The 24,262-nt window shown below is 39.5% G+C and overlaps 1 protein-coding gene and 1 long non-coding RNA gene across 2 annotated transcripts; both read left to right on the top strand.

Annotated features, from left to right (window-relative positions):
• The first annotated feature begins 3,752 nt into the window (after nucleotides 1-3,752).
• Nucleotides 3,753-18,669, top strand: LOC139133555 (uncharacterized). The gene is made up of 6 exons (XM_070700263.1): nucleotides 3,753-3,818; nucleotides 9,270-9,546; nucleotides 13,667-13,711; nucleotides 14,045-14,151; nucleotides 14,513-14,738; nucleotides 18,539-18,669. Exons 1-6 carry the CDS (start codon nucleotides 3,753-3,755, stop codon nucleotides 18,667-18,669), a joined length of 852 nt encoding a protein of 283 aa, XP_070556364.1.
• A 2,891-nt stretch (nucleotides 18,670-21,560) lies between these two features.
• On the top strand, nucleotides 21,561-23,565 carry LOC139132517 (uncharacterized). Its single transcript, XR_011552334.1, has 3 exons — nucleotides 21,561-21,703; nucleotides 22,693-22,864; nucleotides 23,402-23,565. It is a non-coding gene; the product is annotated as an uncharacterized lncRNA (long non-coding RNA).
• Nucleotides 23,566-24,262: the final 697 nt, after the last annotated feature.

Raw genomic sequence — 24,262 nt, forward strand, 5'->3', positions numbered from 1 at the left:
TACATGAGCATGCTACACGACTGGTTTTAATAAATCCTACAAAACCAAAACATGGATTCAGTTTGTATCCTTTTTGTCACAAAAAATTGATAACGATGAGTTTGAGAACATAAACAAATCTTCTGAAAATTCTGCATAGAAAGAGCTAGAGCTGAAGGGTGAGGTATCACGTTTCTTGCCTCTCGCATCTGGCATGGCACATGCATCTACACAAACCTCCTTGGTCAATCGAGGTGGTAGCTTCTTCAGCCACAGAAAAGGAGAAATATTTTCTCCTTGTAGCGAGGCTCGGACAGCATCAACCGAACGAACACCGCTGCAGGCAGCTCAATATAGATTGATGTATGTCAGTATTATACACTATCTGTATTATTCGATGCCAATCGTCACGGATATCTAGCGTCAATCGTAAACGTAGCAAACTGTCATTGACTGTGACCGACTCGTTTGCCCGGCTCCCCTTTAATACATCAGCGACTATCCACACCAATGAAGTTCTCACCTACTGGTATTCCAAAAGAACCTCCACCATGTGCACATCGTATCAACAAAACATCTTGAATGGCAAGGAACACGACTAAGACTGCCTAGTATTACCCCGGGTATTACCAGGCTTGCGAATTTGCTTACATTTCTTGCCAGTGTGTTTTTCCCTTCCGCGTCCATGTCAAGCGTAAGTTATAGTATTTTCCTCAAAGACGGACAGCCCTCGCTTCAGTTTCCGAGAACTAGATGGATAAAATCATCAACTTTTTATTTAGTTTTTTGTTTATTAAGCTACTACTGGTACTGCAAGCATGCCTTTTCAATAAAAACGATTTCATGGTATTTGATACATCGTCTATGTATGTATTCTGTCTGTAAAAACGTCAGCGGCTGCGTTTAGGTTGTTGCGCGGCACAACAGAGGGTCCACGCTGACTTTTATATATTTTCGCTGTATTGTTATGCACTTTCCACCATTATCATTCTTCAAACACGCAACTCAACGACGGCAGCACATAATATGAATGAACTAAAAGCATGGACTTAGCTTTTTAAAGTCCTAGGGTAGGAAAATGCAGTCAGGAACTTAATCTATGTCATCAAAAATTTTGTAACGTGACGGTTGCTGTTCTCCTTCAGGCCGTTCAGATTTTTTTTCTGAGCTGTCTCTCCACACAGCTGTTGTTATTGACTTTTTTAACTTTCTACATTTTCTCTCCTGATCGGTCGGGCGGTAGCCTAGTTGATTTCGTCACAAACAGGATTTCAGGTCCTCAATTTTTTCCAATATTTTTTTCTCCACAGCCGATCGTACCAGGTCGTGGCTGTAAAGTGTTGAATTTTCACAACATGTTTCTCAACGACCGTGGCTTTCAGGTACTAAGTATATTCGACTTCATTTTCTGTCCACGGCCGGTTGAGGTCGTGGCTGTAAAGTATTAAATGTTTCCCGACATTTCAATCTTTGAGTCTGACTTTTTCCCTGGTATTTTTTATCAACGACCGGTCTGTGAGGTCGTGGCTGTAAAGTGTTGAATTTAGCCCGACATTTTCTCAATGATCAGTCATGAGGTTATGGCTTTCAGGCTTTTACTTTTTTCCCGGTAATTTTGCTCAACGACCGATCGTGGGGTCGTGGGTGTAAGAGTAAAGTGTTGAATATTTGACAACATTTATCTACACGACCGGTCGCGAGGTTGTAGTTTTCAGGTTTTCGACTTTTTCAGTAATTTCTCTCATTGGCCGGTAACTAGGAAGCTCCTTTACCGTTTATTTATGGATAATAAGTTGTTTACCTTCCTGTTTATTTACGAATTCATGAATATTTTAAGCGTCCAGTAGTTTTACGGACGACATCGTGGCACTGTGTCTGAGATCTTCAACCCTTTCCTTATTTTAATGCGTGTGGGACGGCTGTGGTGTTGACTCAATCACTAATCCGCTGATACGGACAGCGGATTAGCAAGTTGGCAATGTTTTCGAAGCAATTACAGGGGTGTATACACAAGTTTGAGAGGAGATAAGGACTTGTCGGGAATATATATATATTAGCAATCAGACGGTGTAGAATTGAACTCTTTATTTGAAATATCAGTCAAAATTAATAAAATCAAATAAGGTAAACTGTTGTACAAAAAACCTCCTCCCACCCCAGGGTCCTTTCATCTCTTCCGTATGGTGTGACAGGTCCAATGTGTTCAGTTGAAGTTGAAATGTGTCAGGGATTTTGAAACTTCATGCAGTTCATTCCAACTTTAGCGATTTGTACCACATTTCTGAAGACTACAAATGATGGTCTCATTAATTCTTGCATTGCTAGTGCCCTCTGAAGACGTTTGCCTTCGATTATTTATCGTGTAATTTCTCCAACTAAATTATCTCATCCCTTACATATGAAAAATCGAGTACTGGCCCCAGCAGTTAAACATTGCTGTTTGGTGTACCATGGATGGCTTGTTGTGGCGTAACTTTCCTAGACCTTTTAGGGCCTCAACTCTGCCTCCGATCAGATACCTTCTCCTTTTCTATGTTATTTCACCACCTGGCGCATTCTCCATCAGTTCTAGGTTGCACTGCCTTACGATCGCACATTAAAGTGGAACAACGCCAATAACAATGTTAGCTATGAAGCCCTCTGCCAGGAGTTCAGCATCAGGGACGACAATGGAGACTTCGAGTACAAGGGTTGGGGGCGAGCAGGGGGCTAAATTAGCAATGAATTCACTGATGTCACCAACAGAGGCCCCTTGCTGAGCAAAGGCACAGAGTTCATCAATGGCCGGACTTTTTCATCAGCATATAGCAGCGGGATCATTGGCAGAGACTAGTATGGGCAGGCATGGCCAGACTGTACGAAAGCACTGAGACTATGTTAACTGCTTTCTAGGGACCCAGGCTCACATAAGGAGCACCATCTTTGTTGCAACGGGAGGCACAAAAAGGCAGAGAAAGAGCTGGCTGATATCTGTGAAGATGAGATCACCACTCGAACAAAGTTGCCAGCTACTACTACACTGTCAAAGTAAAGCTGGGCATGGGAGATTTGCCAGCTTTGATTCTCATATGGAGCACATGCTGATAACCACTTGAAGAATCGCACGGTACAACAACGAGCTGCAGTACACCACAAAGCAAATGCATTTCTGCTATAATGATGGCATCAACACTGAAGTAGCGAAGAAAATTCTGCCTCCAAGATGAAAGATACCTTTTCATGTGAGAGGCCATCAACCTTTTGGAAGTTTAAAAATAATAATATTAAAATGAAGCCAGAGCTCGTTAGCAAACACTATGATGTCTAGGAGACAGTATTCAATGCCCGTATGAGTGAGAACATCATCAAGAACTTTGTTTCCGAGGCTAGTAAGGGCTTTGGCTGCTTGCAGCCAATCTGCATCACAGAGGGGCATTCAAAGGATCTTAACAACGATTTCCTTGTCAAGAGTGGTATGAATAAGGTTCGGGGCTTGCCTTATGCCCAGGAACCAGTTCTTGCTGTTGTCACAGCAGGCCTGATGATGACCAAACACCACACCATAAATACAGGAGGCCTAAAGAATATGGGTACGATTATCGTCAGAGACGGCCTCGCCAAAGGGAATGCATGCAGTAGAAGGTGCAGAACCCCATGCCAGTGGAGATCATGGAAACACTGGTAGCGTAGCCTGTGCACATGGTGAAGAAGGATATGAAAGTGTTTTTCAAAGAAAGTTCCAGTTGAGTGGAAGAAGTTAGTCAAGATCAGTAAGCAGAAAAATGCAAAAGAAAATGGCCAATATCCCTAGGGCAGCACCTCCGGAGAGCAGGCCTGAGGCACCAGAGGAAGCATACATGGTAAAATGATTGCTACATTCTGCTAGGTGGGGCCAGGGTCGCTATGACAGTCCAAGGCTTGTACTACACAAAACACAAGCATGATTGTCCTCCAGTCTGCCAGATAGTCTCCGGGCAGGTAGAGGGCCATGGGGCCCTCCTCCTTTTTAATCCTGCTCGCGCCTATGCTCCTGCTTCTTCTTCTTCTCTTAACGATATCAAATAATCTATGCACCTCTGCAATGCCTTGAGGAAGTGAGGAAAATTCCTCCTTTGAATTTTTATATCCATTAAATATTTATGGTGCGATGGACACCAAGACTCTCATTACCGATTTTTACGATTAGACTTTGCAGGCAAGGCTAGAAGCCCACCTAAAACAGAGTCCTCAAGCTTTGTGAGCCATAGCAGTGGCTGTTGTGATGATGCACTTGCTTGAGCAGAAAAATATCCTGAAAGACTCCAGTCTTTGCAATGGTGGTAAGGATGAAGGACTTCAGATATATTCTTAATGCGAGTGCCTTCACCAGTGTGCTTCCCAGAAACTATCTGGCTAGGGGGGTCTTGAAAGTGGAAATAAAAAGGCATGATAGGGCATCGGAGAAATCCAGAAAGGGAAGCGTACATATAGAGCAGACGCAGTGCAGCTAAAACTAGAAAAGAAAGACACAGAACCAAGAACACTAGGATAAGAGGAAGTTGACTTTGGTGGATGAGGAGTTGCAGCTCGTTTAGCAAGGGATGTGGTTTGGACCCTCTCTTATAGCCGATGAGCCTAAATTTCCCTAAATTTTCCTAGTACTAAACGCCATGTGATTGTCAGGAAAAGTGGGAATTGATCTTTGTCTTGAAAGGTCTGGTCAGGGGCCTTGTGGTATTTGATTTGACCTGCCATATTTCTCAAGGCTTTCTTTAGATTACTTGCTGCTGACTTGCCCCCGACTTACCGCCGGACTTGTCTGTAAAAGAGCACTGCCCTTTCAAAGCAAGACACTTGCTGGCGGGCTTATCTTTGAATACATTTGCAGTATTAGATGGAGAAAAAGGACGGCATGAAGTGTTCCTCCTCCCCAAACAGCTCCACAGCTCATTTTGCTACAAAAAACCGACAATGGTGTGCCAAACGACGTCCAACAAGCCGATTCCCTATTTCTGCAACACGATAAAGTAGGCAAGTGCACCTACAAGTATGCTCTAACAACGATTGATGTTGCTTCCAACTTCAAGATCGCTCAGCTCTTGCCATTAAAGAGGCCAAAGAGGTGACCCAGGCCATCTCTCGCATCATAAGAAGGTTCCCCATTGAAGTGGTCCAAACTGCTTTAGGTCTATTATTTATATATACGCAGTGACTCAGCTGCTTGCAAAGCATAACGTCAAGGTCATGCATGGGTATATAGACGTCCATCAGTACCGAGAAATCATACTGATTCAATCAGATATAGGCTGGCCAGCTCCTTTTGGTACAAAGACACCCAAGAGATGGCTCTCCCTTCTGGATTGTATTTGTATGAATGAATCGTCAGGCAGCCATCATTATGGCCTCGACCAAAGAAGCCATCTAGCTGACTGGTTAAGGCTTCTGATGACGTAAAGGCCAGAATGGTGGCCCTTTGCTTCTGCGTCCTGTTTCATCAGCCTTTGCAAGCAAAACCTCCATTGGGGGTCAGTATCCATTAACTGTACCAGTGTAGTGAGCTTAAGGACAGTGGTTTCCAGCAATTGATCCCATCTGTTCCTTGACTGACTTGAGCGCTCGATGACCAAAGCTGACGAGCCTGTGCTGTACTATTTATAGAATGGGCCACCATTTGAGTTTGTATGCAATTAATTTTTCGTAGTAACCCCCCACACAAATCTACCACTGGATGGGGTCCTTAGGCATTGACAACTGTTGTCCCTTTTTATCTGTTACACTCGAGAGACTTTATGTTGGCACTCCTGTGGCCCCTTGTACTGTAACTGTTAGACAATTGTCAACTCTGAACGGCTGGATATCCTTAGGCTTGTAAGCCCATAGGAGCTCAATACTGCAGTCATCACAGCAATTATTTTGGGCCTCGTTGAGATGTAGGATATCATCGACCTCAGGCTAAACCTTAGACCCATAGCTTGGGCATGGTGCTTGTTTGCCATGTGTTGTTATTATAACTATTCCTTTCATCATTTTCCTCCACTAACATTTCTTTCTCTTTGTGCAACAGCCTCATGTACTCTCTTTGGTACCCGCACCCTCGCTCAGATGTAGCACATCTTCGGGAACTTCCAAGTCTTGGCTCTGTAGTTTTGAACACTGCGCATTCATAGAACTCCCTAATGCACCTCTTATTACAGAGACCTGTTGAGCTTACCCTAAGCCACTTGCAAATGTTATATGATAATACTTTTAGTTCCCTATTCGTTTAATAGTATCATTTTCAACGCCACTGACATTTTTGGTTGAGAGTGTTGTTTGGGGCAGTCCGAAATCCTTGACATTGAAATGTTTTTAGGCAAATTCAAAACACTGCTGCTGAGCAGGGCCAGGTGATATTTTGGCAAATTAAAAAAACCCGGGCCCAAAGAGGGATATCTTAAAGAACAACCAGGGCTAATGAGGTTGGTGGGCCTTCCCTGGCACTGTCTCTATGGCTCCAAGGGCTATAGCCCACAGATGGTGTTGGAAGCATTTTTCTTGATTTAGGTTTGGGTCTTAAATGAAATGGGTAAATAATGCTCAGAAGTGGTAAACTGCACTTTGAAATTTACTACGAGGATTAAAATGGGAAAATAAAAGCTCAGAGGAGTAAACTGTCGAGATGCGTTTTGGTCTTTTCAAAATTCAAAATAAATTTATGGAGGTTGGGTTCTCTCGACAAATGGTGCTGGGAGCGTGTCTTTGGCGAATTTGGTATCTGAACGGGAGATGTGAGCCTTTCCTAGCAAAAACTTCAATGGTCGGTCTAGTCGCCATCCCTGCTGCTGGAGGGCATGGAATATTGTTATCTACTGCACTTGCATGTATGCAAAGGCCAACCTATGAGCAACAATGGAAAGCACTATCCGACATACCTACTACAATGTGAAAAGAAGTAGGATAAATATTTAGGCTAATCATGCATTATAGACAATACTATTAGAAGCACGGAGTGCCACAAACTCAAATTTACATAGGTGTTGAACGTTCCAAAATGTATTCGCCTAATATTGCTAATATTTAAGTCTTTAAAACCTAGTAAGTTAAGTCTATTTAAAACCCATTATTTTGAAGTAAACTACACATTGAAGTAAACTACACAAGAATGATCAAGTTTTATGGTGAATTCGTCCGATACAAATATATAATTATACACTGTGTCGATGAAATGGACAGTGCTTACTCTTTTCTTTTTATTGTAGGCAGAGGTATCCAATCAATAAGAAGAATGGATATTTGTGGAAACAAAGGTGAGCCTTTTTTCATGAACATAGATTAATACAATCATTAATTTACATCGCAAAGAAGACAGGACACTGTACTGTACGATTCAATTGCAATCAAATATCTCTGTAGTAGCTGTTACATAAAAAAGTGGTTAAAATTTAGTATTCACTTTAAGGCTACGCCACTACACTCGTACATTTTTATGTATTCTAATTTTAGGTTAAGATACCTAAATACCTTTTTGTTGTTATATTTTCTTTAAATGAGTTTTGAAAAACTACGGATCATATTTTTGGCAGACTCTGTCGATGCAGTGTGCCATGTCATGGTCTATCCCAGTTAACACTCATTGCACACATTTGCAAGAACTCAAAGTAATGCCACATCTAACCTTTCATGAATGATCAGCCATTGTATCTGTTGCCATTATCTTTCTCTCTCACAACTTTAGTTCGTCTGGCTGTAGTTGTATGGCAATACTTTTTAGTCTTAACAACGAAGAAGTTTGCATATCAGTTTAATTTTCGTAATATGTCATAAGCTTAGTCAATTAGATTTTTGTCGAATCTGATTATAAGTTTTTCCCCCTAGCCCAATTTACAAATCCGAGACATGCATCGGTTTTCTTTCACGTCAAGGAGGATTTTGCTGTTTGTAGATTTTCGACTCTTAAAACTTTGATTTTCAGTGTAAGTGTAGGACTTTGTCTTTTGACTTTGGGAGAAACAGAAACAGTCATATTGAATTTTCTACTCCACCCTGGGAAAGTCACTGAAATTTTTCCATTGTCTTCTGGCTCTGTGTCACAGTCAATTACTTGTGCTACCGTCCACCGGCCGGCCTCGTCAACTGCCTCTACCATTTCTCCTTTCTTATATGTAAGAGTGGCCATACTGTTACAAACGGTTTCTGGCTAGCAATTCATTGATTTCGTTCTTTTTATCGGAGATGTCACAGGATACGCGCAGCTCTTGGAGTAAGGACACGTTACGTTGTTTGCATGTGCATGAAAAAGCTGGACATGTGGAATGAACGTTCCATGCTGTTCTGATCACATTTGCATGTATGATTAATGCGCGTTACTGAAGTGAAGCGTCCAAAAATAGGAAACTTGAATGAAAATGAACGAAGAACGATATTTTGTTTCACCATATTTCTAAAACTTAGTTTAGAGCCTAAATTAAAGAAGAAACTAGATTACTTGCATTGAAAAGTGGGTAGTTCACTTTTTCCTGTCAACATAGTTCCATGTGCAAGCATATGTGTGTGCCCGTGGTATTGAGTGACTCGTTACAGCCCTGACGTTCTTATCATAGCTCCAGCTGGATAAGATAAACGCAACAATGGAACATTAACACCTTTGGGGATTAAAAGTCTTCTGTTTGTCACCCGAGTTGACAGGCAGCAACTCGGGTTTCAGGTACCATCCAAGTTAATGGAGCCTTCCCGTAATGACTGGGAAAACGAATGCCAGTGTTTACCAAATCAAACAGCTTAGTTTTATTTCAAATGGTTGAGCAAATGTTATATTTTTATAGTTGTTTTGGGGTATTTCGACATTTGAGGTCGCTTGTAATTTTTTTTTTAATTTTTCCTATGACAGCAATCACGTTTCAGATGATCACAAAAAAGATTGGACAACTTAGGCTCAAAAATGACGTTCGTTGTATGCGGTATTGCTACTCACTACTGATACGGGCAAAGGAACAGGTGATGTTATTTACGAATCTATAAGACTTCAGTAAGGCACATGTACACCATATAACAAATACATATATCAAAACCGGAATAAAACTAAGTAAGAGAGAAAAGTGTTTATGGACCATTTAATATCCAAGCTCTGCGACGTATCAAACATCATAGTACTAATTCCTGTCCGTACTATCATCATCACTGTCATTTTAGTATGTTCCATGAAAAAATAGTTAACAGTCAATAAAACAGTCTATTTACTTGCGCAATAATACTTGTTCTTATAAAGTGGAGCAAAAATATGTTATTTTGTATAACAAAGACTTCGATGTAGCAAATCCATTCAAATTGCATTATCGTATTTCCAATCAACATAGAAAGAGTCAGACGCTAAGAAGAAATTAAAAGGTGGCAAGAAACTGCATGGTGTAACGATCAAAGTCAAATGTGAAGGAGAAAAGCATCCAATTATTTTGGGGGGTGGCGACAAGAGCTCTCATGTGCTTATAAGAATGGATAAAGATGGACCAATATGTGAAGATGAAGAAAAACTGATCAGAGAAGACATAATCGAACCTAAACGCTCATGTACTTGTTTTACCGAAAAGATTGTTGACCATTCAGAAACAACCACTAATCCTTCCTCTGATGAAGGTGAGAAGTACTTGACGATTCGCTCTTAAAAATAAAAAAAATATAATACAAAGGAAGACAATTAAGAAAGTTTCCTGTAAAGTAATTATCAGTACCTTGTATTTATAGTGAATATTTCATTTGAACTATCGATGAATAGGTTCACTGTAATGGATGCTCATTTGGTCCTTGTGTGGATTCCAGCTACTTTCAGCTTAATGGCCATAGTCATTGTGCACAGAAGTCACTTTTGAGCTGTATAATTTGATACGGTACAAGACGAAAAGCATTCAGGGTCAAATGGCTTAAAACTCTTCTCGGTAAATAGTTATAAATAGTATTATACCTTTGAAATAAATCGGTATAGTGGTCAACATTTCTTACAAAATGGCGCAGATATTGAAACTTGAACCAAATGATTGATTTCAATGTACTTTTTTGTTTCGTACAGATGCTGTAAAAGACATTAGTAGTCATTATTTAAGCAATTTATTACGGTTTGTCAATGCATAAGTTGAATGGGTGATATGGCTTTGCTATAATCGTGGTTAGCGCGGGAAAAGGTACGGAGACAAGAACCAAGACCACCGATGCATAAGAGCTGCCACACACTGATTTGCCTTACAACTCACTATATGTACCCTTGATGTAACACAATCCACGGCTGCTCCTTTCCCTCATTTATATCTATCTTATATACTTGCGTTATATCCTATGAGTCATCAAACATTCGCCTATCTACAGCTGTTAGCCACGTTGAAGACATTATAGCTCTTAGTACGACCAAGTTCACATCATAAAACTTAAACCATGGTCAAGACAAAGAGAAGTAAGGACCCTATGCAAGCCACACCTCGCTCATCCCCGAGGTCCACATGACGCCCAGCGCACCTCGCGATGCACCTGCTCCAGCCAGTTCCAACAGAAAGTTCAACAGCCGATTGCAGAAATACAGACCACATTGCAAAACTTATGGAAAGCGGTATTGGAACTGCAATCCACTCTGTTGCCATGAATTACGTTTAACACTCGCAAACACCCTAACTTGGCGCCCCACTCTTGGCCAATCATCATGTCTAGCCCACCATTGCAGATGCTGGGGGGGCGGGGGGGGGGGGGGGGCTGTAGCCCACTTAAATCATCGAAACGGGTCCAGCAACAATAACCACTACTTCAAACTTGGATATCACCCTGCCTGGTCATCAAACTACCAGACATTATGAACAATCCTTTTTCAAGTCACCCAAATGGACACGGACACCGATGGCAGCACAGTGCACATCTGGGATCCCTCTGCTGTTGGCGGCGCCCCTAATAACAACAAAGCACTAAATATGGCCGCGCCCATGTATCAGTCGACGAAGCAAGCTAACCTAAATGAAATGACATGGCACTGATCGCTAAGGGCTGGGCCGAGGGGCAAATCACTCGTTGCTACATCCCCATCTGACCTGCTTTTCCCTTATGTAGAGTAGTCAAATCTCAAGGCCTTTGTAAACTTCATTAAGTTCAACAAACTCAGTGACTTACACCCTGATGCATTAGCTCTCCGCACACCACAGGCTACAAAGACACAAATAGCCTATGACCCAGACAATCCTGGCATAGCTACGTTCACCACCCAGCTAAAACGCAAAACTGTCGACGACTTCGAGACCTACTCACAGTCTTACTTGGCTTCCTCCCACAACGGTACTTCTACCACCCGCACGTAGTGATCCAATAGGCAAACTGCCATTGCTTTGACACCGCAAATGCTGCAATACACAAGCCAGAGGCCTTGCTAAGTACGACAGAGCGTTTGCCATTTCTCCTGAACACTGCTTGCTAACCTGACCAAGTTAACTAGAGCAAACCCTACCTAGAGCTCGACTTCCTGCATTTCCAACAACACCCACACCTCCAGCGTGCATCATGCTTCATTATGCAGTCAACATGGTCATGTTAAGACCGATTGACCCAAATGCTCGAGCGGCACCAGAAACTCATTGTATCGAAAGGCCCTGCACACCAGAAACAGTCTGACGAGCCACAAGTATGCTGACCCTTCAAACCTGGCTCGTGCAAGACTCCATGCTGAAATAGGAGGCTACATGAATGCTCTGTGTGTAACGCAACTGACCACAATGCCCAGCAACACCACTACCTCTCCATACAAGAACCCTTCAAGGGAGTGACCACAAACCCAGAGACCATCAACGTAATGATACCGCAACCCTACAACCATCAACACTGCTCAACCATGCTAATTATTCACACCCGGTAAGGCCATCAACATGCGCAACCTACAACCTGGCCCACCCATTGACAGCTTCAATCGAGTGGAAGGAGAAGTACCCTACTCATTACTTGTTCAAGTTGGGGACTCATTACTATTCAAATTTGGGAGCTTTTAGGGGGCTTTTACTTGTTCAATATGGGGCACTGATGATGCAGTCCCATAGCGACAATCAAACTATTATACTTTCTGGAAAAGGCTCGACAAAATGCTGCCATCTTGCATACTGAGTGAAGCACCTCACGAGGCAGCAGGATGTTTTCCATGTCTACAACAATGTCAACGGAACAGAGAACTCTATTGCACACTCACTTCCTTGCTCGCCGACGGAGAGCTTCGAAACCCTGGTGTCTGAAGCGAACTCCGGACTTGTGCCTATATAATGGACCTGATGCCTTGCATACAGGACATTAGCACAAATATGAACTCTAGGAATGAATGGACACTGCTTGACATCCACATTGCCAGACTCCACCCGTGGTACCTGGTTACCTCACCAGCCCCTGGGATGGGAGAGGGGACTACGTGGCACTGCAGCATCACAGTCATCATGCCTGCAGTTTGGTCATAATTTGTGCGGTATCTGACATTGGCCAAAGTTGGTGCCCAATAGCATGTTGCCCCATAAGCGGTTGGATCCTATGAGGGACCAAATACTGCTATCCAGGCCGCTGAGACGTTTCGAATCCCCACTGTGGCAGTATATACATCCACTGGTAACATGCTGCCCTGCACTGAGGCCAATCGAATCTCTGAGTGACTTCAGGGGAAAGGTGGTGACGACGCTGGGATGTGCCAGTGCCCCTGGATCTCGGCCAAACCCTTGTCTCTCTGTCGTTTCTTTGCTTTCATTTATAATTAACCATTTTGTTTACTAATTGGTTTTAAATTAAAAAGTAATACCTTGTCAATCCCTCTCCCTAACCACACAAAGATGTTGACGTTTTCCTCCATTTGGTCGCCTATGTAGTAGGATTTACTGTAGTTTCACAAATAATATGTGGGGGCAAAACCTACGTTGGAACTTTTTGTGTAAATATAACTATGTGTGTGGATGTTTCAGTACTATTTGAACAAGGATGTTCATGTTACTATCGGCATTAAGGAACGGTATCTTGATAAAAACGTATTGATTCTTATTCAAGCAAAAATGAGAAATCTGTTGTCGGAAAACGCTTTTCAGCGCAAATACTTCAACAGACAACTTGTAAGAAATGTTACTGCAAGGCAATTATCATTACGGTGTTAGCTATTCGAATGAAAAGTTAATTTGAAGTAAATATTTCCTTTAGATTACCCATGTTCATTTCAATTAATTGCTCTGTGGGGTTATTAAACAGAAGCATCCTAGGTCAAAGGCCATGGTCATTTGTTCATACTCGGTTATCACTTTAAGGCAGTATATATCATTTGACACATCTTCAAGACCTAGCCTATGTAAATTGTCAGTGACAACCTTTAATATTCACTTTGCTTTGAAGCCCTTTTCCATAACGGCCAACATTTCTCACAAATGACCAATGATGTTGAGTTATATTTCATTTACAGTTTAGTTTGAAGTATAAAGTTTGAGAAATTAAAATCAGATTTCATCAGACTTTGATAATTCGATCTACCAATGTCCAAAAGTAATGTTATACTTATTCCTCTTATTCAAGGCAATCTACACAAAGCTGTTTATTTTTAAGTTATTCATTTGTGGTCGCTGTTGTCTCATTGATGTCTCATTGTCTCAGTTCCACAAGTAATATTTTTAGACTTCCCAAAGAAGAGGCATTTTAATATATATAAACATGAGTCCTGATATTATACCAGTATCTCAAACGTTAATATTCCTGTTGTTTGACCTTGTCGAATCTACAGGTACCTCAGCCAGTGGTTCAGCACATTCATCCAGTCCTGATCAAGGTGAGACAGTATTTCAGAAGCTGCGATTTATGAGAGCAGAAAGTAACTTGAGCAAGTGTTTACTTATTAAGAATTTTGAACTACTCAAATGTATGTCTATTTCCAAAGATATATAAACCATTCTAAATTAAGAGTACTATCGATGGTGGGTTATAAAGCACAAGTTATCAGCATTATGTAATTATTTACTTCATGTTTTGTAAATAGCCCTACGGCATTCTCCAATCCGGACAGTTTAAAGTGGAGTGATATAACAAAATTACAATAACTAAGGTGTCCGAGGTGCTTTAGACATTCATAATCATATAGCTCTTTTAATTTTCCGTTTGACAGCAATAACATTTCAAAGAATCACAGAAGAACTTAACAAGCTGGAGAATGAAAACGATAAACGTTGCATGCGATATTGCTACTCACTTCTGCAAAGAGCAAAGGAACAGGTGATGTTATCGCCGATTCTATGAAACAATGAAAATACTGCTTGTATAACGTGCGTAAATGCATCTGAAACCTTTCAAGGATGCATTTGTATCAGGAATGAAAAGCCCTTATGGCCGAATTTATATAAGCGAATATCAAAAGACGTAGTGACATATCCCATGTGTCATTCTGTAATTGTCTTCACACATTTCATAGAGCCGACGAATCCCATGAGTCAACAACAAAACTGCATTTTAGCAGTTACCTTCAGTAATTACATTCAGATAGATAAATTTAATAACACACATCATTCTCTATCCTGAAGACTTTCATTACGCCTAATTTTAAAACTTTACTTTAATTTTGTCTTTCAACTCACAGCGAAAGAATGATGAGAAGAAATTGAACCCTGGTAAGGAATTGCATGGTGTAACGATCAACGTGTTTTGTGAAGGGCAAGAGAAGCCGGTTACTTTATCGGGAGGCAACGCCCATTGTGTGAATATAGCGATGGGTCATGATGGAAAGCCAGTATGTGAAAACGAAGAGGTTCTTGTCTCAAAGAACGTCATCAAATCAAATCGTTTAACAGACTGTTCTATTCATGGTACGTTTTCTTCTTCAACCTAATTGGAGTAGCAATTTATTGTCTTGTATTTTTTTAGGAGTTGAAAATAACGAAAAACGCTTTTGCAGTTTTTATCAACGAGTCAGTAGTTATTATTGTGAAAGGTCGATTTGAAATACAAAATAGCATCAATCTACTCATTAGCATATTATTTTAATTGGTGTTAATTTGCTGAGAATCTACATTGCATTTAGAGTCAAATCTCTCACAATGGGTAATCTTACAGTGCATGTCCGATTTTGATGATTAAGATCTATAAGTAGTACCTATATTTCATACATATGACACCCGCTCGACACTCTTGCAGCCAGATACCTTACATATATGGTCGGTATACATCACAATGCAATACAGAGGTACGTTGTTAACCCTTTGCTGGATAAGTGACAAAGAATGTTCACGCAAGCAATTTATGTCTTTCAATTTGTTTTATACTATTTCCGTATTTTCTACAAATACAAGTTACCGACGGAATTTCGTATCTTCACTTGAGTAGACTTCAACATTGCATTTGCTAATGCACGGGTCAGGTTTGTCCCCATTATTACCATTCACTGGACGAATCAGCAAAATTGAGAATCAATGCCACACTATATAAAGGAAAGGCTAGCTACACGTAGTAGTCGCTTCATTCTTTCCCCTTGGATGGCCACTATATACAAAAATGAACTTAGTAGCATTCACAGTATTTTTGCGGCTGAAGAACTGACATAGCATCGTATCGGTATTAATTTCGTCACTGTTCATGAAGTTTGTAAACCAAAGATACAGTGTTTATGACGTTGGTCATTCCTTAACTGGGCGCAATTCATCCTTCCTAACTAGCTATTGGTAGCTCTTCAAGCTCAGGCGAGCATTGTTACATGTCAATGTTACAGTGCCATTTCTGAAAGCAAAAAAGTAGCATCTCCATGTATGTAATTATTAATGAACGAGAGGTCTGATGACAGAATTAAACTATTCTGGATTAAAGTTTATATTTCAAGTGGTGTCCAGGTCATACTTAGGTGGAGGTGCACGTTGCCAAACAGTATTCTAACGGAATATTTCTCATCTACGGTGACAAGGAAAACCCTTAATACAACAAATTTTCACAAAACAGAGTTTAGTGTGGTAGCAGAAATTTACTCGAATGATGAGTGGTTTGTATATTTTAGGGTCAAAAACCTCCACTTTGATATTAATGATAACAATTAATAATCTTGATACTATTTTTTGAAATGTAATTTTTCTCTAGATAGAAGAGTATATTCAGAGAAAAATGACAAATTTACTTAGTATTATCTTTCCTCTTTCTAAAATTGAAAGAATTGAATGTCTTACACTCAAAAAGTGATTTAAAACATGATTATCAAAAATAAAATGCCTCTTATTCTAAAATGCCATATCTATATTGCAAAACATAATATTAGTATTGTTATATAGCATTTAAAAAACATAATGCGAAAATTTAAAAAAAAATTTACCCAGCCAGACTTGAGTTGAACTCTTTGGAAATCTTCAAGGGGGGGGGGGGGAGGCAGGAAATGTGGTGATTTGTACACATTTGCAAGAATTAACACTTCATTTATCACGTAATTTACTACTGCTTGATAAGCTAAAAAGTTGACCCAATCATTATTTCAATCTTGCATTGACAAATTCATAAAATTGAACGAATATTTGTAAAAAAGTTTATTTGTGCAAAATGCACTATACTAGCTGCAGCGCCCCCTTATGTGAAGGTAACTCTCGAGCGGAGGGATTTCGGTTATATCTGACATTACCATACAGTTCATATACATCATGTTCCTGCAAACACTGCAAAAAATTCCGTGGACTTGCCCAAACGAAAAATTAATCAGTAGTCAAGCTGACATTGACCTAACACCTGAATGTTTTAAAATAGGAAAATCGAGCTCAACGCTACTGTGGTGGCCTATGGGAAATTAATTAGTGGTCTTGTGCCTAATTGACGGCCCAAAGGAAGCCCTATAGGGGGACATATTTCAGTACATATGATGTCCTATGCTGAAAAATAACAACCTTTTGCACTTTCTATCACTCCGAACATTACAAAGGTATGTGGACACCACCTCAGACACTAATTTTGATATACTTGGGGGGGGGGCCCAAATCCCTGCTGGCGGCCATATTGGACTCAGTCAGGAATAGGGGTATGGCATAGCTTTTTGTCAATTTCTCTCCTAATTCAACTTAATTTGTCAAACCAGTACTTTTATTGTTAAGACATACAATTTCTTGCTTTTATATCAACAATTCGTGCAAATCCATCCATAGCAGTTTTCTACAGAGAAATTTATTATTCAAAATTTCCGCAAAAAGTCGATGAAAATAGGCCTATCCCCTGAAACCGGGGTTTAATTCGGGGGAGGGATTCTATTTGTGAAATCATTATCATTTATGGGAAGAACACAACTAAGCAATTGTAAAAGTATTCTGATATGAGTGTTTGGGACACAAAATTTGTTTGCCAGGAATGTGTTTTTATGTCATATGGTGTCATATGGCTTGGTACAGAGGTGACGCAAATTGCTGCCGTAGGGCCGATGAATGTATGTCTTGAGGCAGGTGTAGCAATTGAAGTGTAAGGTTAAATTTTCTTTTATTTCAGTATTTGAGTCATATTCACCAGTACTTTCATTGGTGTTAAAATTGTGCACTTTTGTCAATTTAAGGTTCACTATATTGGCACAAGCCCACTAATTCACTTCCGGGTTCGTTACCCACGAAGATAAAAATAGTGCAGACCTTGAAGTTTTGATATCTGCATGGATGCTTGTTTAGTTTGAACTTTAACGTCAAGAATTTTTGTAAAGATATTTTTCTGCCTGAATCAAAATGCAGACTGTTGTGAATAATGGCTGAAGCATTTGGTGGTAATATGAGGAGTTCTAGGGCTATTAAAATCATAACAATAAGCCTGAATTTTGTCAAAAAAAACACTGAGGGCGCTATTTTCATCGCTATCTTAAAATTTCCGTGGACTTGCCGACAAGAAAAATTAATCAGTAGTCAAGCTGACATTGACCTAACACATGTTAAGAGGATTCGTGCCGCTGAATGTTTTTCAAATAGGAAAATCGAGCTCAACGCTACTGTGGTGGCCTATGGGAAATTAATTAGTGGTCTTGTGCCATATCACGACAAATTGGTCTATGTCGCGGCATGCATTTATGAACGGTACCATTGCAGGAGAAAAGTTTCAGTTGATGACATACAACAGGGGTAATATGAATTTCCTAACTGTGCTGGTGTACGTCACACAGGTGGTGATAAGGGCCAGTACATGTGATAGACAGGCAATACCGAATGACTCTGCGCGTTCACTGTTAAAGAGACTAGTTGAACGATCGCTAAAGTATGTCTGTACGTACGTTCAGTTCATAGGTTGTCTTGATGTGCGCCCGAGATAGTGTTTGCTATCTGCATTATGAATTCTAAGAAAAAATTGTTGACTTATCACGGAAACGATAAGTACCTGCTGGTCCTTTTTTACACCAGATTCACAAATTCAAGATTTATCATATAAGAGTATTACAAGTGAAGGACCCGAGCGTACTATGGTGCATACGCCGTACGTCCGAGTTCTGGTAAACCTGTATCAGGGCAGTGAAATTTCAATATGTACCTAATGGAGTGTCAAATATGTAATTAAAACGATATTACGCAAGGATTCAGAGGAATAAATGCATGCAATATCAAGATGTTGTATCTTTACTAAGTGTTCAAACTAAATTAATCATGCATGCCTAATTTAATCATTTTTCGTTGGACAGCAATCACATATCAGAGGATTGAAGAGGAGATGGAAAAATTGGAAAACACAAATGATATTCTTTGCATGCGATACTGTTACTCACTGCTGCTAAGGGCAGAGGAACAGGTAATGTTATTGACGACTCTATGATACCTCCATATCTGGCGTACATTAGTAAATCGTATGATATATCAACGTTTACATGAAACACTCTGGAAAAGTCTGAATGTGGAGCAAAAGCATTTTGGCTAATGCACTATTATTCCTGAGCACATCAGAAACCATTGTTTGTATTACCCTGAACTGAGGAAACAAACAGTGAATTGTGTCAACAACAAAGATTTCGTATAGAAGTTTAGCAACTATTTTCTCGAAGTTAATTTTGGCAACCTGTATAATCATTCTGAATCACGGAAATATTCGATTATGACACTTATTTAAACAAAGTTTAATCTTTTCATACAAATCAAAATGGAAGAACTCTAGTGACGATTTCATTTTTAGAATGAAGCGAATGGTAAGGAGAGCACGAATGATGTGAAGAGGTTTAATGGTCAGAAGAAATCATTACATGGTGTAAAGGTGAACGTGTATTGTGAAGGAAAAAGAGACCCGGTTGTTTTAGGGGGGTGGACACAGAAGCATCTCTGTCAATATAGCGATGGGTCCTAACGGCAGACCAGTATGTAGAAACGAAAGAGTTCTTGTCACTAATGGCATCATAAAAGAAGAAATTTTATGGTGAGTTTTGAATTATTTATATAATGTGACATGCACATCTGCTTGAAAAGAGCAATATGTAGTAATGGAATAGATGACACTAAGTTTGTTTTTTGTTCGTTTGTTTTTGTCTTTTCCAAAATAAAGAAAAGACCGTACCCGGACATGAACCTGAAGTCCGAGGGTATGTACTGCGATTTTGATACATTTTGATGTATAATATGTGTTCAAGGGACGACATTTGAAGTAGCTGCTGAATATGTTGTCATACGGCAAAAATGCGATCCAATGGCCATAGGCATGTACGCAAAAATGAACATGTCGTCAGAGAAAAAGCCAAGCGGAATTGTTAGCACTTTTGTTGCCCATTTCAGAGCCCCCTAAAAATATTGCCGTTTTCGATCCCTGCAGCAGTAGGTAAAAAGTTAACCGTACAATTATGAGCGTACCTATCTTTTGAAGGAGTTCATCAATACTATTTTTCATTTTCAATGTTCAAGTTTTTATTGTGGAAACGAGAACAAAAAGGACGAAAATAAAGGCCAAAAAAGCTGCAAGAATTGCGAGAATCAAAGCGAAGAGGAAGCGACGACACCTGTGGAAATCCCTGGAGGTTGTAAATCCCTTTTGAATAGCGATTGTTGTTGTTTGTTGTGTAGCTATTTCCGTACCTAATGATTGAAGCACTGTCAGACTGAAGTCGAAACCGGCGATATTTTGTATTTCTATCTTCACCTTCGTATTATTTTCGAGGAATAAACTTTTATGTGCTTTAGTCCAGCAAGCAATTACTCTTCAATTTGTTATCCATCGTTAAAACTTATATAACTTGAAGTAAATATAATGAAACAATGATAAGGTCGCTGGCCCGGTCCGTCGTAAACAGGTGACACTTAACACATTCAAGTTTCGCGATGACAGCGTCGATAGATGAGATCTATATAGCGAAGGTATTCATCAAAATGTTCCTCAACGCACAATTGCACAATTGACCAAGCTATTTATTGTGGACAACTTCATAAATGAAAACTTTTCGCGGTCAATGCGAATGACACAAGACCATGCCCGACGAGAAATACAGATAATTCTGTCTTCAATATTGAAAGTAATTAGCGATACAAGGTGTTATCACTGAGGCCGATGCAAACCACCTTATTGACTTCTGTTCAGTCTCTGGCCCTGAAAAGGACACGTTTGGCTTGACAGTCACCTTTTCACGAGCGTGAAGACTTGTCCTGGCAAATACAAACAGTCAGTCGATCTTTACAAACGTTGATATGTGAACATCTCGGTCTTCGACACACGTAAGGATTGGGAAATAAACGAGACCCGATGGCAACCGAATGCTTGAATCAGAGGAAACATTGCGACGGTGACATCTAGACCATGATATCAGTAATTTTAATGTTTCTTTTAGGAGTGTGCGCCCGTCAGATATGTAGTCATGGAATTTTACGCCTTCTGTTGAAACGCCGGACTATTTTCAATGATTTATTAGCTGTATTTCTCTGTGGAAAGCTGCGATATAATATTCTGTGCATAGGTATGCCTTAGTTTTATAGGTTTTATACAGCAAACAAAGCCTACAAGCAACAAGGCATTTACTGTTACAGTATTAGCTTTAATTTATCCAAATTAAGGAGGTCAGATGCGAAGACAGATACATGTAAGCTAATAACCTTTGAGTTTCAAGATAGTTTTGGATTTCGTTGTATATTTTCCGTGTCAATGGCGAGACATACACCAGGTCTGTATCTTCACCTCGTGGTGGCACTCTTCTTCTGATTTCACACGCGGATCGCCGCAATTAATCTTCGAAGGAAGCATTCTCATGGTAATGGTCACAAATATCTCTATCATAAATCTGAGAATCTTTACTCTGACAGTGTCCATAGACGAATTTCGATCACAGGTAACGTTGCCATGGAAAGCTGCGCAATGTAGCTTTCCTGCTCTTTTTTTGGCAAAGACTATCACAAACAACGACTGTGGCGAAAATTGTTGCATTAGAGATCAGAACATGCTCCAAATGTTACATCAATGGGAGACCGTTTCATATGTTGTCCATTTCGGTTAATGTCCGACCTGTTTCTTATATACACATTTAAGTAATGAACATTTTTCGGAAGATAAACAACCCGCTGGGAAATCCTTCCGAAATTATCAATGTACCGGTTATGATATATGAATATATCGTAAACGCAATGGACGATATATCGTTACAGTAGCTGAAATGAAGACTTAGTAGTCAATTATTATTATTGAGCGATTTCCATTCCAAAGACAATAATTTCATTCTAATTTAACCCTTCTCCAGCACTGAAGATCGTTTGCAAGCAAGAATTAGTTTCCGACATATTTGTGAGGCGAAAGCCAAATTAGCGACTGATACGGACTTACAGAAGACGGCGATATTGCCACTCTGAATCGCTGCATCACCTACGTTGAACACCAGAAAGCCGCCGTATGTATCTACTTTATAAATGCAATCTATCAAGTCGAGTTACACTCATAATAAGTCTCTGATAAATGCGATACCATCTTTACTTTTTTACCACTTTTCTATAATACATTACCAAACATTCAGGTAGTACACTCCTGCATTGAGACAGTACGATTCTCATTATATATACATATAAAGATAAAATGGTTGGAAAAACCAAACTGCCAGCTGCTTGTTTAGCGGTGTGATCGAAAAGAGGCAGGTCAATGTTGTGACCCCCCTCTAAGGCACTAATGAATGGAACTCTATTTGCCGTAGAGGGCAGTCTACCCTTGAAAATATGAAAACTACAACAGCATGTATATAAATTCGATTATCTTTCTATAATCGTGGTTATATATATATATATATATATATATATATATATATATATATATATATATATATAATATATATATATTATTATAAATACATTGATAAACAAATTAAACTTAATGCTAGTGGATCTTATTATATAATTTAGCAGCTTTCGTCGCGTCTTTACATTTAACACGATAGCAACTAATTTGGGATACTTGGATGGTGAAGTAATGTCGATTTAATCTGCAAATGTAACCTCATCTATTTTTCTTTTTAAGTTACACACTTGTTTTATGAGTAATTTATAATATTGCAAAATTCAGCTATAGATGGCATAACACTTTTGAGAAATTTGAAAAAATGACGAATCAAATTATCCCGAATTAGTGCGAATCGTGTTATTTTTTAGTTGTTTCCTGGCACTCAAAATATGGACTTGCTCACATAGGGGGAACTTCAAATTTTAGCTAACGTTGTTGGAAAAAAATGACGAAATATTTGCTCTCCCAGTCCTTGTCGTTAATTATGCTCGTTCCAGAAATAGGGATTGGTTAACAAAGGGTGGAATTTTGAAAACATTGTTACAGAACGCCTCATGTTATATGTATATACCCTGTTTGAAATACCTTTTCTTTCTTTATAATATACAGGTCCTTGAAAATGCAACATTCATCATCTCTTGTGGCATTGAAGTTACCGTCGTTTTAACTGCCGGAAATGGCAAACATGTCGTTGAGTTTGCAATGAATGAAAAGAGGAAACCGATCGCAAAAGCGATTAACGATATCAATGATGGATCTTTTAGACCTGGTGCTTGTGGAGGTAAAACTTTGTTTATCTGTAGTTAAATTTTGTATTATAACGTATGTATTTGTGTGTGAGTGAGTCTCACCTACCGTCTGCCTGTCACTCTACGTATTGATGCGGACGTATGCTCTCTCTCTCTCTCTCTCTCTCTCTCTTCTCTCCTCTCTCTCTCTCTCTCTCTCTCTCTCTCTCTGTCTCTATGTATGTATACTATGTATGTATGTATGTATGTATGAATGTAAGAACGCATGCAAAATATATAGTTATCGTATGTGTATAATTAGACCATTAATATCATATCACATTTGATATGTAAACCACATACAATGTGAAGTTATGATGCGGTTTCAATTAAAAGAACACTATCTGTCATATATTGTGTATTTGTCTGCGACATGTACAGTATTGACGTGGTATCTGCTATGTTACTTACCGATCAATTATATGAAATTTGCGACAAGGTACAGAAATTGAAAAACCGATCGAAGCATCACTATTCATACGGATAAACTGTGATTACACATTTCAACTGGTGTTTATTCTATTTAACAGCGCCTCACGTGAACAACGTAAAGGAATTTGGTTATACGGTCTTGTCTGAAGCAGTTATTGACACACTTGTGGCAGACTTCCAGAAGTGGAACTTGATAAGCGTTGATGACAAAAGACTTTTGCTGTTTGTCAAGAAAGTATTCAAAGATAGGGAAGGAGAAAGCACAAAGGTAAAGCAATATTTTGTAATTCTTAAATCATTGTGGATGGCCTTTAATAGTCGCGCCAGCGGCCTACTTACTACGCATGCGCAGATTCATAATATACTATGCGAGTAACCGGAAGTGTACCCACAATCAGGGGCGCTGCCATGTTTCTTTTAGTGTTCGTAAATAAACTAATACGAAACGTGCAAAGTGTTATTTTGTAACACGCCATTAATAAAATATACTTCTTTTACATAGCAAGTACGTATTATTATCCACCATGTCACTGATACAAAATTTCGATACTATCACCCTAAAAACTAGAAAAAGAGAGAAAACTATCGTGCTGATAAGCGGAGACATATGCAAAGAATGCTTGGATTGAATTTTTGAAAAGCGCACTCTGTGTCAATAACTAGATGCAAAAATTGCCTGTTTTCAGCTTGCTAGTGGAAGTTGGGCAGTGCTTTTTCTCTTGCAACGATAAAGATGGCACAATACGTCCCTCGTTAATACAATAGGGAGTTATCATGATAAAAATTGCCAATTATTATGTCCAACGTTTTTACACATTAACAGAAGATCCTGCAGGGTATCCTGTAGATGAACTATTTTTATCAGAGGGTAAACTTGGCATAGTTGTCGTACAAACGCATATAGCAATTAACAATTAATTCTATTTTACCCTTTACTATGACTAATTATGAATAAGTAC

Source organism: Ptychodera flava, chromosome 5 (assembly GCF_041260155.1).
Source record: "Ptychodera flava strain L36383 chromosome 5, AS_Pfla_20210202, whole genome shotgun sequence".
NCBI lineage: Eukaryota > Metazoa > Hemichordata > Enteropneusta > Ptychoderidae > Ptychodera > Ptychodera flava.